Source organism: Notamacropus eugenii, chromosome 4 (genome assembly GCF_028372415.1).
Source record: "Notamacropus eugenii isolate mMacEug1 chromosome 4, mMacEug1.pri_v2, whole genome shotgun sequence".
Taxonomy (NCBI): Eukaryota; Metazoa; Chordata; class Mammalia; order Diprotodontia; family Macropodidae; genus Notamacropus; species Notamacropus eugenii.
In genome coordinates this window covers 470543218-470565778 of record NC_092875.1, presented here as the reverse complement: position 1 = coordinate 470565778, position 22561 = coordinate 470543218, and the positions used below count along the sequence as shown (strand labels likewise).

The 22561-nt window shown below is 41.1% G+C and overlaps 1 protein-coding gene across 1 annotated transcript in view; it reads right to left on the bottom strand.

Moving 5' to 3' along the window:
• AGGF1 (angiogenic factor with G-patch and FHA domains 1) overlaps positions 1 to 3237 on the bottom strand; it is a 66321-nt gene extending 63084 nt beyond the window's left edge. Inside the window, exon 1 of the mRNA XM_072606388.1 lies at positions 2616 to 3237. Within this exon, the coding sequence (XP_072462489.1) occupies positions 2616 to 2825 (210 nt within the window). The 5' untranslated portion in view covers positions 2826 to 3237. The remainder of the gene's footprint in view (positions 1 to 2615) is intronic.
• Between the last annotated feature and the right edge of the window lie 19324 nt (positions 3238 to 22561).

Sequence of the window (22561 nt, the reverse complement as noted above, 5' to 3'; positions counted from 1 at the left end):
AAAACTCAGGAGACTGGAGAAACTTAAACAGATTCTGAAGTTAACTGAACTCAAAATGGGGGGATGAGAGATAGAGGAGGGAGAGATAGAGGAGGGAGAGAACAAAAAAAGAATGGGAGAAAGGGGAAGAGAAAGAGAGAGAAAGAGACAGAGACACACAAAAGTTAGGAGAATGAGGGCAAGACAGAGAAGAGCAGGACAAAGACTCAGGGAATACCAAGAGGTAAGTGATGGGATGCTGATGATGAACCAGACAAGAGTATTGAGAAGGAGCAATCAGACAGGAATAGAATATGGTAGTGTCATGAGAACCTAAAGATAAGAAAGTGTAGAGAGAAGTGCTCAACAGAAGACTGAAAAATGCTGTGATAATTAAATGATACTGGTAACTCTCATGAGAACAGGTTCAGTAGAGTGATTAATTTGGAAGCCAGATTAAAAAGGGTTGAGGAATGACAGAAAAAAAGTAGCACAAGATTATGAGTATTGACATTTTTTTTCTAGGAGTTTGGCTAAGAAAGGGAGGAGTTCTACAGGACAGTTTGAATCTAATCAAGGGTTTGTTTGTTTTTCCCCCCAAAGGGTGGTGGAAGATGGGCATTTTCAACCCCTAGAGAGGGAACCAACAGAAAGGGAGAAGCTGAAGAAAGGGCCACTTCATTTTGTCAGAAACTGGGGAAAGATGTCAAGTGGTTTTTAGATGATGAAAACGGCAAAAGAAGGTGCTCACAGAAGATGTGGGAAAATTGGAACACTAATGCATTGTTAGTGAAGTTGTGAACTGATCCAACCATTATGGAAAGCAATCTGGAACTATGTCCAAAGGGCTACAAAAATATGCATCCTCTTTGATCTAGCAATACTACCAGGTCTGTATTCAAAGAGATCATAAAAAAAGGGAAAAGCAGCCACATGTACCAAAACATTTATAACAGCACTTTTTGTGGTAGCAAAGAATCGGAAAATGAGAGGATGTCCACCAACTGAGGAATGGCTGAACAAGTTGTGGCATGTGGATGTCACACAACACTATTATTCCATAAGAAATGATGAGCAGGTGGATTTCAGCAAAACCTGGAAAGACTTAAATGAACTGATGCTGGATGAAATGAGCAGAAGCAGAACACTGCACTCAGGAACAGCAATACTGAGTGACCAGCTCTGATAGATTGAGCTCTTCTCAGCAATGCAATGATCTAAGACAATGCCAAGAGACTCCTGATGGAAAACGCTATTCACATCCAGAGAAAGAGCTATGGTCTGAATGCAGATCACAGCATATTATTCTCTTTCTTGTGGTTTTTCCTTTTTGTTCTGATTCTCCTTTCACAATATGACTATGGAAATATCTTTTTTAAAAAAGGTGCTCATAGAGAATGGTCTCATTTTTAATATAAAGACCAGGGGTCCTCAAATGGATGGAGGTGTGGGAGGCACAAGGAGGCTTGGAATAGCTTCTGAAAAAGTCAGTTAACAGTTATTAAGTGCCTACTATGTGCCATGCTCACCCTAAGTACTGGGGATGCAAACGAAGTCCCTGCCCTCATGAGCTGAAAATCTGGAGGAATAAAGGGATTATACACTACAATGAAGGCCCAATTGAATTTAGGCAGCATGAATTTATAATGAGCCCATCATGAAAGTAGGAGATGGATGGTGGAATCAGTTCAGGGTTAAGGTTGGGCAGGGATAAGACTGGTTGGATTTGAGAATAAGCGCACTGTGGCTAAGTACACGGTCCAGACTGGCAAGGAGAACAAGTGAAATCAGAGGTGGGGATGATGGCTTGAGAAAGTACTGAGGAGTGGAGGAACTGGAAGTCCTGATACTAGCCAAAAAAATGTTACGGAGGCATAAAACAAGAGGGAGAGATAGAATGTATCTATCTATGTATCTATCATAGGTTACAAATTCGTTAACATGTAACTATATCAGCAGGTATAAGTGTTTACAGGGTGTTTAAACGCCCTCAACTCAACAATGTTAACTTATGATTACATTCGAGGTTGGTAAAGTCCAACACAATAAACTTGAGGGTCATATCTACTGCATAGGCTGTGTGCTTTACTTTACAAACGACTTCAATCTTAGATCACCCAATTTAAGCCTGGAAGCTACCGTGGGTACCAGATAAGGAAACCGCAGCCCTGAGTTTTTCCTATCAAAATATTCTGCCAAGGTGGTCACTTTTGACTGGAGCAAAAGGAGTCAAGGGTGGTGTTTGGAAATTAAGAATCCAGTCATACAGAACTGTGACTACGTGGACATAAGTAACACTGCCTCCCTAAACGACTAACTTTGATTTAAGCAAAATTGTTATTTGTTAAAAGGGCTTTTAAGGAAAGGAAAGTAGCAAGATAGGAAAGCCTGCCTTGAACATAACTGACCTGCTTTGACAAACAAAACTCGGCTCTGCCTGGGTCAAACGTGAAAATCCCCGTAGCATAAGCTCTCCTCTGTCTAACTACGGGCTACTTTTAAGACACCACAATTACGATCTCTCGCAGCCTCCTTCCAGGCGCGGGCCACTTAAAGCCGGGGCTGCGGCGCCCGCGGGCTGGGTGGGGGCGGGGCGGCTCCCGCGGAGGCCCGGCCCGGCCTCGGCCTCGGGTTACCTGGGAGCGCAGCTCCTGGTTGCACCGCTCGGCGCCCTGGTACAGGCGCTCCGTGTGCTGCAGCACCTTCTCGATGTCGCGCACTTGGCGCCGGCAGCCGCGCAGCTCCTGCTCCAGCCTCTCCACCTTGCGCCGCAGCTGCACCAGCTCGGGCTCGGGGGCCGGCGGAGACGGGGAGCGGGGCGGAGGGGAAGGGGCCGCGGCGGCCATGGAGCCGCGCTCGGAGTCCGCCGCCGCCGTCGCGCCTCGGGAGGAGGCCGGAGGCCGCGCTCAGGAGGCGGCCCGCGGGCTCAGCGGCAGCCGGAGGGCGCGGGACGGGAGCCGCCGGACGCTGACATGACGGCGGCTGCCGCCGGCCATGCCTCCCGAAACGAGCCTCTCGCCGCGTCCGCGGGAACCGCGGCCGGAGGAGTCGAGGCCCAACGGCGCGGTCCGGCCCTCGGTCCTGGCCCGGCGCGGAGAGGCGGCGCTGGCCGCTACCGTCGGTGCCGGACTCGCGGGCCAACTTCGGAACCACAACAACGAAAACTTTATTGGCAACAACTTTTAATTTCTCCGGTTACCGACTGGGCGCGGGGAGGGCGGGAGGCGCGGAGCAGACGCACACGGGCCGCGCGTCCCCCGGACGTGTTCTCCGAGCGGAGCCGGAAGTGACGTAAGGTCTTCGGCTCCGCTGGCGGGGAGGAGGGAGAGTGTCTGTGTGTGGACTGGATGCGCATGCGCTCTGCACACCGCGGGGGACTACGGGGAGAGAGTGACCTTAGTGTTTCTGGGAGAATGGGGGCAGGTGAAAGCTCAGGAGGTCCTCCCCAGCTGGGGCACTGGGCAAGGCTGACCCTGCTTGCCTCGATTTTATCCGTTGTCACATGGGGGTAACAGTGACACCTCCCAGCATTGCTGCAAGGATAAGCAAAATGAGGTATTATTTGTGAACAAGCACCATGTCAGTTCCGACTCTGGTCATTTTCATTTCCCTCTAAGAAGCCGGGAAGCTCGGGCTGCGTGTCTGGAGTCCGCCGCCCACCTGCTGCTGTCTGATACGTGCGTGAGGGCATCGCTGCCTTCTCCTAATCTGTCCCTATGAGGAGGTGCTCTTTCTTTCAGATTTGGAGGTTAGAAAGAGGTTAAATATTCAAGAGAGACTCTGGTCTCCGTGTGTCACCTTCTCCTGGTCATGCCATTTCAAAGCCATTCACAGTACCCTTAGTAAAAACATAAGACTTCCTTGGCTGGAACGTCCTCCTGAGTCATGTTCACAGGGTATCTGACAGGTAACGTCAGGGGATGTTTTAGTGAGAGAACATAATTTGTCTTTGGTGAGAACCACAAAGGTTGGTGATAATGAATTCTGGTTCTATCGCCCATCAATGTAAATAAACGTTTTTTGGGGGGCGGGGTGCAGACCTGTGATTTCATATGTGTAGGGAACTCTCAGGGAAAAAACTCCCTTGCTACCAAAGCAGATCTGAAACTGTTGTGCAGCTTGTAGTCTTACAGAAGTGTGTGTGTGTGTGTGTGTTCATCCTTCTTTGTCGAAGAAGACCACGCCATCAGAGAAATGATGACATGAGTGAGGGCCTCACTTCTCAAGAATCATTTGAATCCAGTGACCAGATAGTCATCAGGATGACTGGAGATGGCCCAGGATGAGGCAGCTGGGGTTAAGTGACTTGCCCAAAGTCCTGCAGCTAGTGAGCGTCAGGTGTCTGAGGTGAGACTTGAACTCAGGTCCTCCTGACTCCTGCACTGGTGCTCTATCCACTGCACCACCTAGGGGCATCAAGAGGTTGTGATTTTCTCAGTATTACACAGCCAGATGTCATAGTTTAAAAGTGAAAAAAGGCACATTCACACTCATCTAGTCCAGTCTCTTATAGATGAGAACATTGAAATCCAGAAAAATTATACCATAGACTTGAAATCAGATGCTATCTAGACCAAATAGTACCTAAGCAAGTATCCCCTCTACAAAATATCTGACAGGCCTTTTCAGTCTTTGAGATCTCCAGTGAAGATCCACTGTCTTCTGAGGAAACCTTTTTCCCTTTTGAATTGTTCCAGTTATTAGGAATTTTTTTCTCATGCTGCACTGTAATGTTAGAGTTAAAGATCTTCCCTCCATTAATAGGTCTCACCTGGAGCTCATTAAGGGAAGCTTAATTAGGGGAGTCTTGTTTTATAGGAAGGCCCACATGATGCCCTCCCGTTCTGAAAAATGTATATGTACTCTGAGGTGAGGTTTTACTTTAGGGGCTTGGAGGAAGATTCATGTGCCAGGTGAGACTCTGGGTAGACTACATCTGTTAAATAAGAGATTAACTGTAGTCATTTATTTCTGTGTATTGTATATCTATCCTGTTCCACCGATCTGCCTTGCTATTTCTGAGGCAGTACCAGACAGTGTTGATAATTACTGCCTTATAATATAGTTTAAGATCTGATGCTACTACACCTCCTTCCTTTACATTTTTTTATTAATTTCTTTGATATTCTTGACCTTTTTTAAAATGAATTTTATTTTTTCTAGCTTAATAAATTAATTTTTTGATAATTTAATTGAGATGGTGTTGAATAAGTAGATTAGTTTTGTGATCTAAAGGCAAGTCTATTTGCTACTTTATCAGAAACCTAAATAAGAACAAAAAACAGAGACAGTGGTAAGATTATAAAGTTAGGCTGCAGGGAATTTTGGTTTGAATGTTGGATCTTCAACAGGGGAAAGGAGAACTACATTTTTTTTTAAAACAAAGTGTGAAGTTTTCCAGCCGTAATTGTTGGAATCAGAGGACAAATAGCTGTTGTTTTTATACATATACACATATACACACACACATATATATGTATATGTATGTGTATATATGTATGTATGTATATATGTACATATATGAACTTAACAAACATCAGCAAATACAAACTTTTTCAATATGCAAATAAGAACAGAGAAGACTGTCAGTGAAACTAACAAATTTGCCCTTCATGCCTGTGTCCTAAGTTTCCTTCTCTTCTCTTCTGTGTTTTTAGATATTGGCGTTCATTTCTTCCCCCTCTTCCTCCTCCTTGCCTATTTCCCTTTCCATTTTTTTCTTGAGTTAATTTGTCTGCCCCACTACTTCCCCTTCCAGTCAGCAAATTTGAAAAGTAACTCCCTAGCAAATAGAAAGCTCTCAGCACATGCATATGTAGCTCAGTAAAACAAATTTCCACCATAGTCACATCTGAAAATGTTTGTCTCTTACTGCATTTTAACTTCATCATTTCTTTGGCAGGAAGTGAGGGGGATATTTCATCTCCATTCTTTTGGATTTATCACGGTTTATCAGTGTTGACCAGAATTCTAGAGTCTTTCAAAATTGTTGTATTTTTTTTTTTTGTGGCTCAACTGTTTTATCACTGTATAAATTTTTCTCCTAGCACTTATTTCTTCCAGTTCATAGAAGTCTTCCCAGTTTCCTTCAAAACTGTCCATTTTGCCATTGCTTATGGCACATTGATATTCCATTGCATTCATAGGCCACCACTTGTTTAGCCATTCCCCCACAGGAGAACCCTTCTGCAGTTTTCAGTTTTTAAGGGTTCTAAATCTTGGAGTCCATGAATTTGTTTTGTTTTCTAAAAAAAAAAAAATTGATAAGATTTCAATACAATTGGTTTCCTTTGCAATCCTATTTTTTATTTTATTTTATTTTTCCTTTGCAATCACATTTTATTGTATGCACTAGAAATATTATTTTAAGAATGAGGTCATAGGCTTTACCAGACTGACACAGGGGTCCAGGACAGAAAATCTTGCTCTGGTCAATTGCACCTCTCCTTTTTCTTCCCATTTCTATCTGAAGTCTCCTGAGAGTCAGAGTACCTTTGTCCTGAAGTTGCTGATGCTGCCTCAGGGATCTTTGTTGCTATCTGGAGAGTAATAACATTTATAAATTGTATTTTATACTATTTATAAGTAGTTTATAAGCCTAAGTAGTTTCTGTTATTCCCATTTTACAGATGGGGAAACAAAGTCTGGAAAAGAGTGAGTTGACCAGGTTCACACATGAGGTAAGTATCTGAAGCAAGATTTAAACCTGACAACAAATCCAGTATCCTCACCACTACGCCCCTTGAGCCTTAACAGAAAGGTTTTGTTCATTCTACGTCTGGTAAATGTTCTTTTAGTTTTAGAACTTCTGGGTTACATCCCTAGAGGGCTTGGGGATGAAATGGAAGCTATTGTTTAAGGCAAAGTATTATTCATCACTTCTTTCTCTTTCCCCAGTCTCTCCTCTGTGCTTCAGTCCTGCATCACTAATTACCACTTTCAAGCTGAGTGTCCCAGAGATATCGCAAATTAAACATGTCCAAAACAGAACTCATTATCTTTTCCCCAAACCCTCTCCTCTACTAAACTGTGCTCTTTCTGTCAAGGCACTACTATTTTTTGTCTTCCAGGTTCATTATCTCAGTGTTATTTTTCTCCCTAGTCCCACATAGCCAGTTAGTTGCCCGATCTTTCTGTTTCGACCTCAACAACCATCTCTCCTATTCAACCCCCTCTCTCTACTCACATAACTTGTTTAACTTTGAATCAATTAATTCAAATCCTCCCATGTTGCTCTGAATCTATCCCTTGCATCCTTTCTTATGGCTCAATAATACTTTAACTTTGAATTTATTTAACTTTGAATCAGTTTATTCAAGTCATCCCATGCTTCTCTGAATCCATCTCGTACATCCTTTCTTATAGTTCAATAATACACTATTACACTTGTAACTCTGCACTGGAATCTGTTATGAGATGGCTAGTGGCAGAGTGGATAGAGCCCTGGGCCAGGAGTCAGGAAGCCCTGAGTTCAAATTCAACCTCAGACACTAATGATCCTAATTCGTTTGGTTGATTATGAGGATCAAATGAAAGGATCAAGTAAAAAGTGCTTAGCACCGTACCTGGCACATAGTTAGGTGCTGTATAAATGTTAGCTGCTTCTCCTCTCTCTTCTCATTATTATTATCGCATATTCCCTTCCTTATTCTGCATCTGACTTTGAATCAGGATAATCAGAGAGACTGAGATGCTTTCCCAGGAATTGACTAGCTATTGAGATTATGAACTGTGTGAAGGCTTCTGGAATTATTTAAGAGACACACACTTGGAGAAGGAGGAAGAAGACACAATCCAGGTTGGTCAGTGACTATCTTGAGGACAAATTGACCTTGCAGAGTCAAATACTTTGCATTGAATTTGTGCTTCTCTGCTTTCTTGCTTAACAAAGCAGTGGAGGTCACCGTGACCAGTGAATATTGCCAAGCCTAGTGGATGAGGTTGGATGAGATGACCCCTGATGCCCTAGAGATAATTTCCTCCTTCCGTATCTCTGGGTGCCAGAGAGGGCAACTGCCTAAACTGCAGAACTCCTCCGCAATTTGTGGTTTACTTCTTCCCTCTGAGAGGAAGGGGATTAATGAAGGAAAACCCTGGTTCCTAGGACAACTGGCTGTTCCCATTTAAGAAACTTCAGTGACAGTTCTCTATTCCTCCCATACTTATGCCCATTCCTCTGCCTGATTATTCTAGTGTTATATAAAACATATTAACTGATATTAATACTGCTTGATGTTTGATGATAGCCTTGCTAGTAGAGATTGTAGTGTTGGGTAGTCTGAAGAAAGTGAAGACCCATCCCGCAGCTACTATAAAGCTGCAAAATGCAGAGGTGGCCAAGCAAGTTGTTATGGTTTTTTTCCCCTCTTAGCCAGCTCAAAGTAATAATAAATGGAAAAAAAAACACAGAGTAACATAAGTTGAAAAGTTGAACCTTTATTCCTCTAGAGTCTCAGGGGTGGGGAACCTGGGGTCTCAAGGTCACATGTGATCCTCTAGGTCCTCAAGTGCAGCTCTTTGACTGAATCCAAACTTCACAGAACAAATCCCCTTAATAAAAAGATTTGTTCTGTAAAAAGTCAGTCAAAAGGCCACACCCGAGGACCTGTAAGCCCACCCTGCTATACTCACACTCCCACTCACACTCACTTTCTCTGTCTCTTTTTAATGAGGTCAAAAGTGTGAGACTTTAGAAAGAGGGAAATGTTCTTTTTCTGGAAATCTTTAAGGAGAACATACCTGGATTCTTCCCTTTCCAAAACTTTCACTATCGCATTGTTTCCTGTGTGTTACCTTATAGTGTAGCACATAAACGACTACGCTAACCCAGCCACAGGGGCCTATCCCAGTTGTTTGTTCTTGATATTTCTACCCTGTAAATTTAATGCCCAGTTTCCCCCAAGCATCTTTGGGGAGTTATGAACTAAGTGTAGATGGCTCTGGCTCTGGAGGAGAAGTGATGAACACATTTAAAAATTAAGTTAGAATATCTTAAAAGTACACTTATGTTTGTTATTCATGTGTTTATAAAAGGACTGGATGTTTTAATATCATCTGTTGAAAAACAGATTTCTTTCTTCTCTTTACTGACAAATACTCAACTGTGCTTGCAATTAGGATAACTGTGCCAAGTAGTTTCTTTAACCCACTGAAACAGTCTCTGGAAGAGGCTCCAGCATTTCTAAGTCTAATGTCCTTATCTTATCATCAAGTACATATTAAGTGTACTCAAGATGTTGTACTGGGGACTATATGTATCAGATTAAAAAGTACGTATGAACTGAAATAAAATTCACCAGTAAATAGGTCAATAACCTTAAATTGGAGAACACAGTGGCATTGCTGATCAACTCATTAATTTCCCAGATAATCCCAAACTGAGCAGGCTGCTGAGGACCTTGAAACATGGGCACAGAATGAAAAATCGATTTAGTTTTACATAAAATCATAACGTTCAACATTGACAAAGTGCAGGGTAGTACGAGGGGAAAAAGCACTGTATGATTACATTTTGACACAATGGGGTAGTGCATAAAAAGTGTGCTTCAGATCAAGGGTTCAAGTCTTGCCTGTTGCACAGCTATAGGACTCTGGGTAAGTCACTTAATACCTGAATGCTTTAGGCAGCTCTTTTGTGCTTTAAATTACAGGGGGACTTTCCTCATCTGGGATACTTCTCTACCAACAAAATCCCAGGTCCAGTTCCTGTCTCAGGTCTATTCCGATGGGAAAGTTAAATCCTTGTGTGTGCTTTATGCTGTAGACCTATGTCCTAGGTATTAAAAGTGTGGGGAAAAAAAACAAGGGAAGGGAGGGGTTGGTAATCAGCTGAGCATGAGGCAGTGCTAAGTTGTACAGGGGTACTTTGCTAGGTGGCATGGTAGATGGAGTGCTGAACCAGGAGTCAGGCACTGAATGACTCCCTGGTCAAGTTCCTTAACCTCTGTTTGCCTCAGTTTTCTCCACTGCCAAATGGGAATAATAATAGCACGTACTTCACAGGGTCGTTGTGAGGCTCACTGGAGATAACGTTTGCAAAGCACTTGGTGTGGCGCCCACAGCACATAAGGTGCTTAGTACACATTTATTGCTTTTCTTGGCATAATTGACTTTTTCCTGTGTGTATATCAAATTCTTATAAACTCAGAGATTTTAAATATTTTCATGATACATTAATTAGATGAATCTAGCAGCAATCCTATAATAAAACAAAGGGTCTTTTCATGAAATTGATTAAGAAACCTCTAATGTATCTTTTGTGTGCTCTGATTTTTCATCTGTTTGGCTTGCCCAGAGGTGCATGTCTGGTACCGAAAAAGTGAGCTACAAATGTGTTATATACAAAACAATGTATAGCTAACAGCATGGAAACGTGTATATAATGTGAGAATTATGGTCAGGAGGATTTGGGTTCAAATTTTGCCTCTGCTGCTTGCTAGTTGTGCACTTAGATCGTCTGAATCTCAGGGAATGCTTTGAGTTATAGATGGGTTATGATCTGCCTGGTAGAGTGGATGGGATCCTTGATGTAGAGGGCAGTTAGGAGCTATGAGATGTTGGTAGGGGTTTTTATAGAGTCACTAGAAGGCCTAGAACTAGAAAGGACCTTAAAATCATTCAGTCCATCCTCTTCTTTTGTCTATGGCCATGACAAGTCAAATCAATGATCTGCCCAACGCCACAGAATAAATAATAGATCCAGAATGGGAAATTTCCCATTATTTTCAGACCTGGTCGGTTCTGGTCATTACAAATTAAAGGGAATGAAAGAAAATTAACTATAATTTAGAGGAGAGTCACAAAGAGTCCTAATAATTTAGGAACTCTGAGAAAATGTTAAAGAAACACAATTTAGTTAGCTAGAGAAAAGACAAAAATGACTATTTCACACATATGGGAGGTATTATACAAAGACTGATGACCATGTGGAACTACTGCATTGAAGCTGGGAAAATTAAAGAACATAAAATTCAGGGTTTTAAATAATGGACTTTTAGTTGAGAATAGTGATGAAATCACTATTCAGGGGTAGTAAAGGGAAATGGGTAAAACTGGTTGTTTCTAGTGGAAGTACTGTATGAAAATGGGGGATAGATTGGATGTATCATTAAAGTCACTTCCAGTCCTCTAGGCTATTAAACCTTAAGCCTAACTTCCCTTGTCCCTTTACTTAATTTGCTGAAAGCCACAAGATAAAATAATGAAGCTAGATGATTTGTCACCAGCAGGTGGCAATAAAGTATCGTTAAAAAAAAAAAAAAAAAAAGATTCCCAAGTGAAAAGTTTGGAGCTACCTCACTCTAATATATCTTGGGAATGGAGAAGGAGTAGGGTTTTTGTCATTCAATCATGTCCAAGTCTTAGTGACTACATTTGGGAATTCCTTTGCAAAAATACTGCTGTGGTTTGCCATTTCCTTCTCTTACTCATTTTTCAGATGAGGAAATGGAGGTAAACAGGGTTAAGTGACTTGCCTAGTGTCACATATCTAGTTATTGTCTGAGGCAGGATTTGAACTCACGTCTTCCTGACTCCAGGCTCATGCTTTCTCCCCTACACCACCTACATGTCCAATGGGTAGGGCACACTAGGATAAATATTTGGGAGAGCAATAACATTGATCATACCTTCCAACCCAGTGATTCCATAGACCATTCCTCCCCCCTCCTCATATAAAAGGACCCTTTGATGTAAAAATATTTGTATTTCCTCTATTTGTAATAGCACAGTACTAGAAATGACCTATAAGTTCAACAATTGGAGAATGAATTGGCTAAATGATGGTATATTAATGTAATAGAATATTATGGAAATAAAGAGACATCTTTATAGAGTGATGTAATAAAAGTCAACAACCAGAAAAATATAAAATATACATATTATGCATAACATTAAATATATAAAATAGATTTTCTCTGTCCATATATGTATACACACATGTGTATATGCATATACATCCATGTGTGCATATGTGCATACACAGGCTGGTACATGTATAAACTTGTGTATATGTATGTATATACATACATGTATGAGGACAAAGAACATGATATTTTTATATTTTGATATATAAATATATTATATCCTTATATATTATATTAATGTAGTATATTCTCCTTCATATATGTGTATACATACATACATATATACACATACACATACATATGTATGCACATATCCACCCATGTATATATACTTAGATGCACACACACGCTATCTATCTATATACATATACATGCATATGTAATACATATGAATGAAGGACAGAGAACTAAATATTTTCACCTTTTTATTATTAATTCATCTGCTTCTCCCTTATAAGATGCTAGGGATTTTATGTAAGATTTTGATACTTCTTTTGTATGTTTATTTGATTATTGGGGGTTTTTTTGTTGATAACTATATTTAAAAGTAATTTTAAAGTAAAATTTAAGTAAATTTAAAAATAGATGCTTCACAGTGAGGTGGCAGCATGGTGCCTCTCATTGTGCCCTATCAGAACCTATCAGTGCCCTAGACCTGGGTTTGAGTTCTGCTTCCAACATATATTGGCAGTATGACTCTAAGGAAATCAATTACCTGAGTGATCTAGGCCATGTTTGACCCTCTAGGTCCTCAAGTGCCACCCTTTGACTGAATCCAAACTTCACAGAATCCTTTAATAAAAGGATTTACTAAAAAAAAGAGTCATTCTAAGTCTTTAAGTCCCTCTCCTCCCTCACTCTCCCCAAAAGGTGCTGACCTGTATTGTTAGGGGAAAGTTCTTTGCCCAGAATTTCCCTATACCAATGAGATCACAAATCTGGTTCCCACTTTTTCCTCCCACTGTATGGTACTCTTCCTTTTGAAGGAGTCTCTTTGTGGCTCCTTTGTATCATGCAATACCCATTCCTAATATGCCTCATATCCTACCTAATAAGGGCTGAAAAGAACTGAAAGTCATATAAATTTACAAATTAGATTACGCCACACAACCTCTTATTCTCCACCCTAATCTGGAATAGATTGATTTTCTTGATTAATTAGTGTAGCCTATCCTTACTTTATGGGAATGGATAAGAGTTGTCCTTAGAACCAAGAAGGCCTGGCTTCAAGTTCCTCCTCTGAAACGTATTGCCTTTGTGACTCTGTGGCAAAATGCTTGACCTCTCAGGATTCCAGACCATGCTTTAAGAAGTAGCAACCAAGGGACAGCTAAGTGGTGCAATGACTAGAGCACCATTCCTGGAGTTTGGCCTCAGACACTTATTAGCTATATTAAGTCACCTAACCCTGATTGTCCCCCGCCACCCCTGCCACCAAAAAAAAAAAAAAAAAAAAAGTAGCAGCAAATGTGCTGAACTGCATTGGTAGAGGGAGTTTTCTTCACCTGGGAGCTCCCAGTATCACTGAAATCACATGACTAGTTCTTACTCCTTTTTACCATAAGCCCTAATTTATGGAGTTCTCCATATAGGGTTTGTCATCTAGATATTTTAATTCTAAAAGGGAGACCTGGTGAAGAAGAAGGTAGTTTCGATGATGCTGACCGTGGGAAGATTAAGTAATTTCCAGCATGTCAGTTGTCCATGGCGTGGTGCTGTACTACCCTCTTCATGCCCCAGTAAAAATGCCCTTTTAATTGGATGGGTCTTCTGTGTACTACACTAAAGTTCTAGATGGAACAAGTAACCCTGGCTTCTCAAAGCCTTCTCATTGTGGAGTGTAAGCTCTGGCAGGTCCTCCCAAGTTGGGAAGGTGTTGAGTCTAAGTTCAGACATAGACTGTTTATCAGAAGTTAGGCAGTGGATAGAATGCTGGACTGGAAGGCAGGAAGTCAGTTCAAATCCTGCTTCGGATACTTACTCGCAAAGGTCGTCCTTACTTTGTCTTTGGCACAGTTTCTTCATCTAGTAAAATGAGGGGTTTTAATTTAATTGTGGGCCCTTTTCTTCTTCAGGCTAAGCACGCCCAGTTCTTTGAACTGATCTTCATAGGATGTGCATTCAAGGTCCTTCACCATCCAGATTGCTCTCCGCTGGACATCAATTAAGTCTCAGCAAGAATTTCAATACCTTTTAAGGAAAAGAGCTAGCCCAGCCCCCTGGGCCAGACAATCTGGTAGATATTCCTCCCTAGACCAGCCTATATTCTTCTGGATCTACTGGTATCCAGTGGCTTAACTGTCCCTCCCACCTTTGTGTCATCTGCAAGTTTCGTTAGCGTTCTCTCTATGCCTTTGTCCAAGTCATTACAATTTAAAATAGCACAGGGCTAAGCACAGTTCCCTGTGGTACTCCACTGGAGATCTCCTGACATGTGGACATCAAATTATCAATAATGATTCAAAAGTTCCTTCAAGGATTGTTTCTCTCTGTCTCTGTCTCTGTCTCTCTCTCTCTCTGTCTCTGTCTGTCTGTCTGTCTGTCTCTCTCTCTCCCCCCTCCCTCCTTTCTTCCTTCCTTCCTTTCTTCCCTCCTTCCTTCCTCCTTCCCTCCCTTCCTCCCACCTCCCTCCCTCCCTCCCTTCCTTCCTTCCTTCCTTCCTTCCTTCCTTCCTTGCTTTTTTTGTGTCCTAGTTGCCTAGCTCAGTGCCTGTCACATAATAGATCCTTAACAATAAATGCTTGTTGAATTGAATTGGAAAATCATGTAATTCTGCATATATATATAATATATACATATATATTATATATATATTACAGACGAACAAACTGAAGCCCAAAGGGAAACTGGTTTGCTCAATGTGAGTGGCAGAATTAAGGTTATCTAATTCCAGATTAAGTGCTCTATCACACCCAGTTGCTCTCTGACAGAAGTGTACATGGAAGGCCAAATATATGGCAAGTCCTTACATTTGCATAGCTCCTGAGGCATGTAACTGGAACCTGCCGGCAACCAAGCTTTGAAAGAGGAAGAGGCGAGAGGCTGACTTCTCGCTCTCAGAATAAACTGATAAAATGTGGAAGTGGGACAGAGCTGTAGCCCCCAACGGATGAAACATCTGACTGTCTTCAGAGGTTGAAGGCTGCGACCAGCCTTAACCACTCATCAGCGGTTACACCAGAGGCAAACCAATAGGAGAGCTGTGGATTTGGAAGCAGTGTGGTGCAGCCAGAAAAGCCTCCAATGGAGGGTTGGAGCTGCTGGATTTGAATTCCGATTCTGTCACTTTCTATATGACTGAGGCAAATCGCCTAAGTTAAGTTTCCTCATTTTGTAAGGACCCTTTCTTCTCAGTGGTTTCTAAGGTCCTTTTTAGCTCTTAATAGTACAGAGCTGGAGCTGAGTTGTAAGAATGGGAGTTCGGGATCTGGGCAGCCAACTGTGTACAGATCAAACCAACTTGTAGGCAGATGAAAGCACCATTTGGCACTGGGGAGCTAGGCAGGCTGAGCTGTCAGTCATTCCTCAAGCTGGAGCACCTGTTTGAGCATGCTCAAACAGATTCTTTCCCCTCCCTACAGTGGACCGTGCTGGAGCTCAGGGATGAGGCTTTCCCTTTCTTAGCAACTCACTTTCACTTCTTTCCACAGGTGGTATGACTTTGTTTTCAAACCCTGGAGCACAAAAAAACAATGGTGGTTCCTGGGGGTGGAGGAGGGAGGCGAAGGGAAAGTTAAAAATGCTTATGCCTCACTCTCTTACAGCCTTGGGTGTTTACCATCTGGTGATTTTATTTCTAGGGGCATTTCCTCTTTCAGATTTTTTGCCAAGCTATACAGTTTCATACTGTGTTTCCCTCTTCTTCCCCCCTGGCCTCCCACTGCCACTTCCCCAGCTCCCTACCCTGTACTTTGCCCTTATGACTCAAGTATGATTTCCAAGTCGTTGGCCTACCTACTTCAGTTAGGCAAAATATGGCTTTTTTTGGAAAGGGAGAATCTGCCCTCTGACTCAGTCAATAACCCTGCACTCATATCTCCTGCTTGCATGAGCATCTACTTCCTTCTTCCTCCTTCTCTCTAATACTTGGCCCACTTCTCCTAACCACAAGTCTTCCTCAAGGTCAAGGGTAGTGATGTCAAAGAATGTTAAGGGATCCCCTGAACTTATCTTTTTGAATTGTATATTTTCCAAAAATACTGGTCCCAGAGTGTGCAGGAAGCCCAGAATATGTCAAGGATGAACCCTGCCCCCTCCCCAGTTGACATAATTTGTTATTTGTATCCCAAACTGGACACCCCGGGTGTCCTTGGGAGTCAAGACAGGTGCCAGTCAGTCTATGCTAGGCTGAGAAAATGCTTGTGCAGCTGGAACTGTTGTAGATAGACAGACCATCCTATCACTTTGGTCCAGCAGTTCCACAGGGAAAAGAATGCTGCTTTTGCCATCAGCTTTGCTCTTCCCCTTCAGGATGGGTTTTGTCTTTTCCCCACCTTTACTGCACCTTTCTCCCTCCCATGCCATGGCCTTTTAGGTGGAGATTTCTGGTATCTGTTCTTTCCTTTGTTGTACTGTTAAAAATATGCAAACTTCTGTGTGGATTCTGAACTCTCTGTGTTCCACATGCATTTTCATTTCTCTTGTAATAAACCTAGTTATCACATAATTTTGTGCCTATTGACAGTGGCACTCTGGATAGTTGGATCCCCATCAAATCTGAAACTCCCTTGTGTCTTAGGGAATGCTTGGAAGAAGACTGTTCATCAGCAGAAAGTTCCTTTTCTTCCAGTTCCATATAAGTCTTTTGGTGGAGCTCAAGAAGTGAAGTTATGAATTAGACATTAGATAGAAACCTGTATTATTTAAATGCAGTTATGCCTATGCTTTGACCTTCCTTTTTTTTTGCTTCTTTCTTCATTTCCAAGTAAAAATGGATTTTTAAAAATTCCATTCTTATTTCCTTAGACTAAAGAGAAAAATGTATTTTTTTTTTTGAGTGGAGTAGAACAACTAGCATCTCAAAATTCCTTAAAGAATGGTGGGATTGAGGTAGATTAAGAAGAGAGAAATTGGGGGGAGCTGTTGGGAGGTAGGGTTTGGGTAGAGAAACCATTGCAATTTCAAGCCACTTCTCCCCTAGCATTTCCCTAATGATAACACTTCTTTTTATAACCAAAACTATTTCAAAGTGTGTGTGTGTGTGTGTGTGTGTGTGTGTGTGTGTGTGTGTCCCCGTAAGCAAAATTGTGAACAAAAGTTTTCTGGCCATGTCCCTGAAGGATTTTTGCAGGGAAAATTTTGAAGTTGTAAGACCTGAAGATAGGCTAATTCTAAGGCTCGGAATTAAAAGGAAGGAAGGAACTAGAAATTGAAATGATGCTAGCTTGAAGATTCAGTTGAAACCAAAGATGTTATCAAGAAAGAATAGTGCATTATATGGTATTCAATTCAACAAAATTCACTAAATTCCCTCTACATGCTGGGCATTGTGCTAAATAACTAGGAAAAAATATATTTTTAAAAAGTGTTAAATTTCAGATGTGCTTTGGAATGACCAAGTACTTTATATGCATTGGCTCCTCTGAGCTACACAGCAGCAATATGAGGTAGGTAATAGAAGTCCTATTTTCTTCATTTTACTGATGAAGGAACTGAAGACCTGAGAAATCATGTTCCTTAGCCAGATCAAGTGGTCTAGATCGTTCAGGTTCAGCGTCAGGAGGTCCTACAGGTTCCAAACTTTCAACGGTTAAAAGACAGTCTATGTCCTCAAGGAGCTTACACCCTCCTAGGGGAGACAGCTTGCAAACAAATATATGCCAAGCAAGCTACATGTAGGATAAATGAATATGCATAGGAAATAATTAAAATAGGGAAATTCAACTACATAACTTCTCAAAAAGCAAAGGCTACAAAGGATAATTAAGAATACAGATAATACTAAAAAAAAAAAAAAGAGAGAGAGAGAGAAAAAGAATTGAATTAAATCAGGATGAGGCTTATAAGTGACCAAAGTTTTTGAATCACAGGGAAAACTTCTTAGCTAGTATATGTAATAACAAAGTGATATATTAAAGAAAATATTGGATGTGGTATGTGAGAAAAATGTCAGTCCTTGTTCACAACATTTTGGAAAGTGGAAATTGGAAGGCTGGAACTAGAAAGGGAAAGTTCGTGTGTCATGCAAATTTTTATGTTATACAGTGTCATATTCCAGTGGTCCATGGTGTAAAACTTGACATCGACATGAGTTCTTGGTCAAACTAGAAGGAGTGTTTTTGTTTCTAAATGTCAGCTGCCATATTAATGTGTCTTGGCAAACACTGACATCTTCTGAGAATCCGCAGAGCAGGAAGGGAAGCAAAACTATTTGACACTGATGTTATGTCTTCTTTGGTGCTTGCGGGAGAAAGAAAGACCTTCTGAAGTTACTGGTTAAATAACATCTCACAGCCCAGTACCTGAATGGTGATGTTGATCATGTATCTCCAAACAGCTTCTCAGTGTCATTGTTTGAGGACACGAAATTCTACTGGTGTTTTTGAAACAAGAAAAATTTATTTTCAAGAGAAAAAGCTGTTAGAACATGCTCTGCCATACTTTCAGTTGTTAAAAAAAAAAAAAGATGTATCAGTAATAACAGAGGAGAAAGACAGAGTGAAAGTCACTGCCAAAACGGGGACCTAGAACCCAGGTCCTGATAAAATAAATGAGAGGTAGTATGGGAGTAAGTAGCATGTAGGATTTGAAGTCAAGAAATCTGGGTTTGAATTCTGCCTCAGTGACTCAGTAACCAGGTGACCCAAGACCCTTGCCTAGACATTAGTGATTTAGTTTCCATTTCCTCTGAAGGCTGAAATAGAAGAACAGATATGAGGTTGTGTTTGTCCTTTGTTCTTGAAGAGGACCATGACATCAATGATGACATGACTTGCAGTTGACTTTGATTTGAGTGAGGGAGGGCTGTGCAAGGTCACCAACCTCACTTTCTTCTCCTGAGTCACATGGGTTCAGTGGCCTGATATTCATCAGGACAACTGGAGATGGCCCAGGATGCAATGTGAGACCCTGGCCATTTTAGATTAAGGTCTTATCACATTCTCACTTTGAGTGAGGTAGTACATTGGATAGAAAGCTGGCTTTGAGATCAGGAAGAGCTGGATCTACCTGACACATCCTTTCTCTGTCACCCTTGCTTGGCAAATCACTTGATCCCTCACTACCCAGGGAGACTTTGTAAAATTAGAAGTTGCTGAGTAGGAGCCCATCTGTGTTGGTTAGAGAGAGTTTCTTCTTGGGAAGTTCTCTACACCAGTAAAATCACAGATCCAGTAAAAAAAGAAGAAAAAACCCAACCTGACAAAAAGCTTGCATTTAACAGAGTTGTTCCATAAGAAATATTCTAAAAATCTCAAAGTGCTATATAAATGTGAGTTCCTATTAAACTAAGTAATGGTTTAAAATCCCTTAGCCCTAAACTTTTATGATCCTGTGTTGTTTATGACAAACCAAATAAAATTTCACAGAGATGGGAAGAAAATCTTTAGGACCTTTTCTCTCATGATCTGACGCTATCAAAACTCCCTTTATTTAAAGGAGATGGTGTAACAAACCAAGAAGACACACTGGGATTAGAATCAGAGAAGCCACTTGGCACCACCTCTGGCTCCCAAGAACTGGTGTCCCAACTGAAAACTGTAGTCACTACTGATTGCATGTCACAAATGAGAATGATAAGCCTGAACCATTCAAAGCATAATAATAGCTGACATCTACATAGCATTTCAAGACTTGCAAAGCTGTTATAACATATTGTATTTCATGTGATTCGCGCAAAAACCCAAGAGACAGATACTAAAGCTATTATTTTCCCATTTTACCAATAGGTGAACTGAGACTTAGGGAAGTTAAGCGCCTTGCCCATGGTCACACAATATCAGTGATTAAGTTCTAGGTTCTAGAATATCAGGGCAGTTTTCCTTGATAATTTCATGAAAGAAAATGTCTAGCCCACTCCCTCTCTGCCCCCCCCCCCTTTCTTTATCATTGTTTTCAGGTAGTCCAATAATTTTAAAATTATGTCTCCTGGATCTGCTTTCCAGGTCAGTGGTTTTTCCAAGGAGATATTTCACATTGTCTTCTATTTTTTTCATTCTTTTGGTTCTGTTTTATGATTTCTTGATTTCTCATAAAGACATTAGCTTCCATTTGCTCCATTCTAATTCTGAAGGAATTATTTTCTTCAGTGAACTTTTGGACCTCCTCTTCCATTTGGCCAGTTCTGCTTTGTAAGGCATTCTTCTCCTCATTGGCTTTTTGGACTTCTTTTGCCATTTGGGTTAGTCTATTTTTAAGGTGTTATTTTCTTCTGTATTTTTTTGGGTCTCCTTTATAAGCTGTTGACTTGTTTTTCATGATTTTCTTGCATCTTATTTCTCCTCCCAATTTTTCCTCTATTCCTACTTGATTTTCAAAAGCCTTTCTGAGCTCTTAAATGGCCTTAGACCAATTCATAATTTTCTTGGAGGCTTTGGATGTAGGAGCTTTGACTTTGTTGTCTTCTGGTTGCATGTTTTGATCTTCTTTGTCTCCAATGTAACATTCTATAGTCTGAGTTTTTTTTATGATGCTTACTCATCTTCCCAGACAAATCCTTGACTTTCTAACTCTTTGTCAAGGTAGGACTCTGCTTCCAGTGGGGGTGGGGGTGGGGGTGGGCATACTCTCTCAGGCTTCAGAGGTTCTGTATCAGCTGCTTTAACCCCCATCATCTGTGGACTCAGAGCTCCTGAAGCAGCTGCTGCTGCTGTAGCTGCTACTTTCTCTGCCACCACCCCAATGCCCAGGGGCTGAGGCCAGACCCTACCCAGACCACATTCCTCTTTCACTCAGGTCCCATAGAGTTTTCCCACTGATCTTTTTGTTATTTGTGGGTTGGGAAGTCTGGGAACTTCCATAACTGCCAGTGATTCAGTCCCCTGAGGGCTGCTCCAGCCAGTCTTGCCAGCACACTGGACTGAGCTCTACTCCCTGCCTGGTGAGATATACCCTTCCTGCTGACTTTCCAGGTTGTCTTGGGCTGGAGATTTATTTCATTGTCATTTTTTGGGTTCTGTAGCTCTACAATTTGTTTAGAGTCGATTTTATAGGTATTTGAAGGGCTTTGGGGGAGAGTTCAAGTAAGTCCCTGCTTTTACTCTGCCATCTTAGGTCCACCCCCAGAATCTAAGATTATTAAAGGAAGAATATTTCATTTTTGAATTTGTATGCCCAGTGACTATCACAAGATTCTGGCACACAGGAAGCCTCTAATAAGTGCTTGTCAATTTATTGACTCTGATTCTAAATCTAGCACTCTTGCCACAATAAAACTGACTTATTCTCTAAGGGTATTGGGTGAAAATGTAGAAAATATATGCCAAACTGAACATTGCTAATGAATTAAGAACTCTTTCAGACCCACTCAGATATCTTGGTGATTTGCCTCAGCAGGTGGCCAATTTCATCAGAAAATACATTCCAAGAACATCAATTGGAACTGGAAGGTCACTTACTTTCTTGGATGTCTACCCAAAGTTAATTCTTCTGGACTCCAAATCAGAAGAAATGGATTTTGTCTTAAGAGCATCTACTTGCATTTTACTTTCCCCATACACATTTACAGTCAGGTTCAAAACTTTCCATATAAAAATATGCAAGTACAAAAGGTTCTTAATTAAGCAAGTAGGAAGTACCATTTCAGAGGATATCTGATCCTCTGAAACTCAAGAGCAATAAGCATTTAGAACATGTTAAACATCTTTCAAAATGGCACCTAAAGAGCCAGTACAAAAGAATGAGCATGGGTATTGTTTGAAATAATTGTAGGGTTTTTTCTTTGTATATTTAACAAGGATAAATGTCAGAATCAAGATGAACTTATTCTTTAGAGCTGAGGAAGGAGAGTAGAGAAAAGGCTAAAAAACTACCTCAGTGATTTTGAGATCTCTGTGCCTCAGTTTCCCTTCTTTTAAAATGGGGCTAAGATAAGAATATATGCCAGATAGTGTTTATAAAGATCAAATGAGAGGTTACAAAGATCAATATAACACATAAAAAATTAAAATTTCCTGAGTGCTGTTTATTTTTACATCACATAGATCAACCACTTTTAAATCCAAGTGAGTCTTCCATAACTTATGTCACAGAACAAGAGGTAAACCAAACTAGCTGACATTTTGGCCAAGTCTAGCAGTCCATGTAACCTTCTGAGATCATATTCCACCATCTCTCTAAGGAGAGGAGGTAGATTCACATTGTCATCTCTTCTAGAAGCCCAAGATTGGCCATCATGACTATATAACATTTTGCTTCATTTTGAAGCTATCTTGATTTACATCTTTGTCATCATTATGTGTGTTGTTTTCTTAGTTGTGCTTACTCTGTTCTCCTTCCATTCTTATAAAAGCATGTATGATATTACTTATTAAAGGATAAAATGCTAAGATTGGCCCACTGAGGGGAGCTATGCCAACCTAACACGTTTCTTTTGTGATGATTAAATGTGGCATATAAAATGAAATGCTATAAATTTGGCTCTTGGTGTTGCCCAAGTTCTATAACTGACTGGCGTGTCCCCATTAAAATGATCTGATTAATTCAGGAGGTCTGCATCAAAGCATTAGGTGCCAAAATACTGGAAATTGGAAATGGCTGTACCAGGATTTTCCAGAAATTCC